General features: G+C 45.1%; 1 protein-coding gene across 1 annotated transcript; it reads left to right on the top strand.

The window, feature by feature from the left end:
* Nucleotides 1-935: 935 nt before the first annotated feature.
* txnipa (thioredoxin interacting protein a) lies at nucleotides 936-4,401 on the top strand. Its single transcript, XM_034704299.1, has 6 exons — nucleotides 936-1,386; nucleotides 2,013-2,088; nucleotides 2,195-2,342; nucleotides 2,458-2,817; nucleotides 2,911-3,210; nucleotides 3,304-4,401. The coding sequence occupies exons 1-6, from the start codon at nucleotides 1,131-1,133 to the stop codon at nucleotides 3,349-3,351; spliced, it is 1,188 nt and encodes a 395-aa protein (XP_034560190.1). The 5' UTR covers nucleotides 936-1,130; the 3' UTR covers nucleotides 3,352-4,401.
* The last annotated feature ends 1,899 nt before the right edge of the window (nucleotides 4,402-6,300 follow it).

The raw sequence follows: 6,300 nt of genomic DNA, 5'->3' as shown, positions 1-6,300 counted from the left end.
TGAGTTTCCATAGAGTATTATGTTTGTTTGGTCTAGTGATAAGGACAAACCATGATAAATCTCTGTGTAAATTCTGAAAACACATGAACAGCACATTTGCTTGTGGTGTGACACACTTTTGTGTTTTTACATATTTCTGTCAGGACTGAGGATTCCCGGCTTCACACTGGGACAATAATGGATAAATTGGGATATTTGGTCACATAAACTGGATAAAATTGTAATCTAGGTGAAATGGAGCTGGTCAGGAAACATAATGAATTTTGAATTACCTGTAAAATGTGTTAGGAGTTAAAGTGCATGTCCAACACCGGTGTGTGTTTTCTCACAAAGTCTGAGTCAGTCTCTGTGCAGTAATTCAAGATTATAAATTATTATTTGAAGCCAGCCCCATAACCTACAGGTTAAGATCATGTGCTGTAATGTCTGCTATGCATTGGTTCTGACTGGTGACCTCTTCACATAACTCTGCTGTCACGTCTCATCACATAACGGTGTGAGATTATACAAATATGAATGATCCACTCTTTATCAGATTATACCGAGATCTGTCCTAAATATCTCTCATGGTATTTCGGTCGACATCCACAAAAGACTTTCTGTATATTATTCTATTAATGTATGGATTATTGTGTGGATTTTTAGACATCTAACTATATGATAGAATGTCAGTAGGTTTTCAGAATCACCCTGTGGAAACGGGGAGTCCCACCTGGGTGACTCATAAGTCAAGTCGATGATCAAATCCTTTCCCGGGTTTCAGTCTGTTTACTACAAATGTACTTTTCTCTCCATCCACCTTCAACTTCCTGTTTTACATCTGCCAGGCATGCTCTGCATTCTCAGAGCCATGCGGTGTCCACGCGTCGCTTCTGTGCACTGATTGGCTAGAGCCGACACAAACAGAGCGTTTGGACCAATGGGAGCGCTGTGCACGCGCTGAGCCATGCTGTTCACCCTGGCTGCTCATGGCTCTCTGAGGCTGCTCATATAAAGGCTGCAGTGCCCGTCTTTGTTTACAGCAGAGTCACTACAGTCAGACACAGAGACTACGTTACTAAATTCAACGATCGCGCCACAGCGGTTCAATCGATAAGTTTGTCTGTGTGGGAAATTCTGTATCAGCAGTCATGGTGGCAATGATGAAGCGAGTGAAGACCTTCCAGATTATCTTTTCGGACCCCACTAAGACTTTTTACTGCGGGGGGGACAAAGTGTCCGGCCGGGTGGAGGTTGAGGTGAATGAGGTGACACGCGTGTCCGCAGTGAGGGTTCTGGGTTTGGGCTGCGCCAAAGTGGAGTACGCCAAAGGCAAGCAGAGGTGCCGACAGCAGGCCGAGTACCTGCGATATGAGGAGGTGCTGCGGCTGGACGAGCAGCCAACAGGTACGGACATCCAGACCACTATCACCCTCTGAAGTGTCATATCTCTACAGCACATGATGCTATCTGTTCAACATGTTAGCATGGCGAAGATAACTCACATGTGTCAATATATAAATGTACCATCAGGCTGCTGTTACATTGAGATAATATCAATGATCGCGATATTATTGTTGATGCATTTATCAAAGTGTATTGACTTAAAGAGTGTACAAACTAAATGCACTGATATAACCAAGAAGGATTTTATTCTTCATTTTTTTTATTGCCAAGACATTAATATGAGATTTTGGAAATGGCAGTATACACAGCCATGCTTAGAAAAGTGAATCAAATGAGTGATTGTAGTCTTTACTGCCTGTTGGATTCATTTAATAGGAGCTCAGAAATGACTGACTGGCATTGAACGCAGCAGTACTATGACACCCCCCCTGATTTCCCATAGACTAGATCCCAGGGAGTCTCCCAGACAGGATTTATGGATAATTACTCAGCTGGCGTTTACTCTCGATGAATCATACTGTCAGTGCCATCTAGTCTCATGAGATACACTGTACCCAGTGCATGTAGTCACAGTTATAAAATAATTGTGGGGTAATAACATTTTTTTTTTCACTTTCTTTCTCCAGATTCAGACGGATCAGTCGTCTTGAGGCCTGGCAACAAATACATGTACACTTTTGGATTTGAGCTCCCTCAGCAAGGGTAAGACAGAGTTCATGTATTCATAAAGAACAACATCATTTTGAACAGAAGAGTATTTTTGGAATACTTTCGGTTTGACTTATTTTCTCTCCATGTGCTCTCACAGGCAGCTGGTGTCCTCATACAAGGGGAAGTTTGGCTACGTCCACTACTATGTGAAGGCCGTGATGGAGAGGCCACAGCAGACCCCCCTTGAGTGCAAGAAACCCTTCGAGGTGGAGGAGCCTCTGGATGTGAACACCCCTGACCTGCTGGTGAGTTCACTGACACAAGAGATATGTAGATCTGGAAATCTGAGCTCTGTTGTGTCTGCTTGTTACGTTACACAGGTGTAGTGTTTCTTGAGTTTGACCTCTTGTATTTCTTCAGTCTCCCACAGGTGGAGCAAAGGAAAAGAAAGTCACCTGCATGTTCATTCCGGACGGCCAAGTGTCACTCAATGCCAAAATTGACCGCCGTGGCTTCTGTGAAGGGGAGGACATCTGCATCAATGCAAAGTTTGAGAACACTTGCTCTCGTATTGTGGTGCCTAAAGCCGCCATCATCGCCAAACACACCTACCAGGCTAACGGACGCACCAAAGTCTTCCGTCAGAAGCTCTCTGCTGTGCGAGGAAACCACATCATCTCTGGGATGTGCGACGCCTGGCAGGGGAAGACCATCAGGGTGCCCAAGATCAAACCATCCATGCTGGGGTGCAACATCATCCGAGTGGAGTACGCCCTCATGGTGAGCACTCAATCAAGTAGCCATGTAGCTCTTTGTGTTTACTCTTTTTCTTAAATATTGAAAGTAGTTTAACCGATTTAATTCTTCTTCCAGATCTACATCCACATCCCCGGCAGTGAGAAACTGATCCTGGAGCTGCCTCTGGTGATTGGGACAGCCGGTCTGGGCAGCCGCAGCAACAGCGTGAGCAGCCAGGAAGGTTCCGTCAGCAACGCCTCTCAGAGCTGGGTGTCTCTCAGGATGCCCTCTGAGCCCCCCAGCTACTGCGACATTGCCAGGGACTGTTGCCTGGACCAGCCGCTCACACCGCTGCTGGATGACGTGGATGGGGACGAGAGCCCCATCTTCATGAACATACCCGCTTTCCCATTCCCCCCACCTGCATACACAGAGGTGAGGATCTGAACTACATCACTGTCACAAGAAATAATGACTCTTCCCTTTGAGTCTACAAGTGATTAATGAATCTGTATTTTCTGTCTCCAGGCTGAGGAGGAGTTTAACGGCAACGCCCGCATGCTGCCGGTCTGCTGAAGTCCACCACGGACTCTTGAATATTGGTCCAACTCTCAGGGACCGACTGTCTAATGCACTTGAAAAGGAGCACAAGGTTCAAACTCCAAAGTGCCTGATGGAGGAGTGAAGCCAGGTTTGAGGAGATGGACAGAATCCATGCTTGCCTGTTCACTCACCGTGCTTCCTCACCTTTGCCTTCATCATCTGAGTCTTCCTTCTGGAGCTCATCGGGTCCTGGACCTGGAGGGCGAGTTGCCGAGCCTGTGCAGCGCTGCATTTCTGAATAAGCTGTCACTTCCAGAGACCCCTTGGGCTGCGGGGGTCTCGCTGTCCATTAACAGACACTTTAAGACTTTACTATGGGGGCCAAGCAGTACACGAGTCCGTCCCCGCCTGCTGTGACATCTTTGCTTTTTGAGGGTTGGTCTTTTCCTCGTCATTCCAGTCGAGCCCGTGGTTTTGAAGGGATTCAGCAGAGGAACAGTCCTCTCTGTAAATCAGCTCGTGTTGCTGTAAAGAATCTGTCAGGAGTATTCTTGAGCATGTAGAATAATCTTCCTCTGATGCTGAGAAACCTCTGTCAGCGTCCTGACCCTGTCACGTCCCGTGTTTGAAACAAAGTGGTTTATTCCTGTATGTTTTTTGCACTTTTTGGTTGATGTATTTTGCTCCACTACTGCCTAAAGAATTTGTTGACTTTTGTTTGAACAATATTTGTGTTGTGGAGTGATTTCATTTTTTGTATATAAACACTTTATTGAACCTCACATTTTATTTCTATACAAGGGCTTAGCATAGCTTAGTGCCAAACACGTTCCAGACACACACTCCTGTCTGATGGGACACACTCCCTGTGAGGATAATCTTGTCTCTGCAGTTGTCCTAGACAACATTTCATTCCACTGTGGTGGTTTCATAACTTCTGTTCTTTAAGGGCGCAAAGAAAATCACTGTTGAAGACTGATTTGTGACAGATATGTTTGCAATGCATCCTTGATACTTAAAATGAGTATTTTTGTATGAAACCCTATGGGTTGTATTTTTTACAATAAAGAAATGTTACAAATACACAGTGTTTGCCTTTTCCTTCAAACTCTGGTTTCAGATCAGCTGTGTTGGGCTCAGATTGTGGTGGCTTGGTTTTCTTAGATTTCTTTTGTAATTTACAGATTTTGTCTCTAACCTTTCCTGACTTCTCTCCTCTGTTTTTATCTACACTTGATTTCCCAACAAAATCAACCAAACCACATTAATTCAACTCTGTCTGATGTGATCACAGGAAGTCCCCCAGAGCCTGGGATAAAAGCTGCATATGACATTCAGACTCATATTAGACTGACATCTACTGAGACTGTTGGAAAGAGGGATAAGGAAATTCGAGACAAACAGCTCAAGCAGACTTGTGGTTAATAATGATAAAGTATGTTTAGTATTTGCAGGAACAGCAAAGCTATGATAACAGTGATTAGCGTTCAACACCTGGCACTTCAACAGCAGCAGGCTCTCGACATCAACGATCCAGAGAAACCTACAGGACAAGGGAGCTCAGGGACTCCCACAAGTGACAGACAAACAGAGGAGAGAGAGAGAGGAAAACAACAGCTCCGTGTGCTAGTTCCCCTGGCAGTCTAAGCCTATTCCAGCCAAATTAAAATGTGGGAAATATTCTCATTTTCAGGTTTAGATAGTTTTGTAGTAGCTTTACATGATATACAACTCAAACAATGTGTTCATTATCTCAGGCTGGCGTCTTTGAAACCCCTCATCACAGCTTCTGTCTGAAACACTTAATTTCAGCTACTGTCTCTTTAGGAACCCCGCAGCACCCCGGAACCCAGCTCTCCAGAACCCAGGATTCCGGAACCCAGCTCTCCAGAACCGACCTTCAAGAACCCAACATTCTGGAACCAAGCATCCCGGAACCAAGCATCCCGGAGCCCAGCTCTCCAGAACCCAAGATTCCGGAACCCAGCTCTCCAGAACCAAACATTCCTGAACCCAGCGCTCAAGAAGCCAGCACTCCGGAACCCAGCACCACGGAACCCAGCTCTCCAGAACCAAACATTCCTGAACCCAGCACTCAAGAACCCAGCACTCCGGAACCCAGCACCCCGGAACCCAGCTCTCCAGAACCCAACATTCCGGAACCCAGCTCTCCAGAACCAAACATTCCTGAACCCAGTACTCCAGAACCCAGCACTCCAGAACCCAGCCCTCCGGAACCCAGCACTTTAGACTCCAGCACTCCGGTACCCAGCACTCCACTCTGCAAGCCTCCTCCACTGCCTACATGCTACTTAGCTGAGGTCAGGCTGGAGCTAGGCTGTGTTTCTCTATTTTGAATGACAAATTGAAATACTGTACAGCAATGTTTACCCAGAAATCTGACCCAGAAAGTTTTGAAAGGGACAAAAATCTTCTGCAACAAAGAAGAGAGTGTCTCTGTCGGGTAGGTGTTACATTTATTATTCTCTTTTAAGGACATTCACCAATTGGTGATGTCATGATTTGTGCAAACCGTTATCCCTCCTGTGTAATTCTTGTGCAACTTTTTGAACAAGCAGTTCAGAGCAGCCTGCATTCTCATCCTGGAGTTATGTTATGGAGATCCTACATTTTAGTTTGTTTTTTGTAAAATATGAAAAAGCATTACCCCACCTTTTAAAAAGTTCTAACTAAAAAAAGGTAAATAAATGTTTGTTCTATTCTTAAATTGAGAATATAATGTAAAGTCCTTCTTCTGTCCTACAAAGCTCTTAATGGTTATATACTGTCATATGTTAAAGACTGCCTTGGGAATCTTGTACCAGTGAGGGTCCGGAAGGCAGATACCCTCTATACTTTCAATAGTCAGCTTCAAACTAACACCCAGTCTCAACAGGCTTCTGTTCACTGGTGGGTCTGGTTCTGCTCAAGGTCTCTGCCTGTTAAAGGATTTTTTTGTTGCCAACTCTGGCCAAGTTTTTT

The sequence above is a fragment of the Notolabrus celidotus genome, chromosome 16 (assembly GCF_009762535.1).
Source record: "Notolabrus celidotus isolate fNotCel1 chromosome 16, fNotCel1.pri, whole genome shotgun sequence".
In the NCBI taxonomy this organism is placed as follows: Eukaryota; Metazoa; Chordata; class Actinopteri; order Labriformes; family Labridae; genus Notolabrus; species Notolabrus celidotus.
The sequence above is the reverse complement of the archived record's forward strand: the minus strand, read 5'-3'. Positions and strand labels throughout refer to the sequence as shown.

Bases quoted from the DNA above. Each gene is read 5' to 3' on its own strand.
- txnipa (XM_034704299.1), top strand. From the start codon at position 1,131: ATGGTGGCAATGATGAAGCGAGTGAAGACCTTCCAGATTATCTTTTCG. The intron at 1,387-2,012 runs GTACGGACATCC...TTCTTTCTCCAG, and splicing joins GCTGGACGAGCAGCCAACAG to ATTCAGACGGATCAGTCGTC. The intron at 2,818-2,910 runs GTGAGCACTCAA...TTCTTCTTCCAG, and splicing joins GAGTGGAGTACGCCCTCATG to ATCTACATCCACATCCCCGG.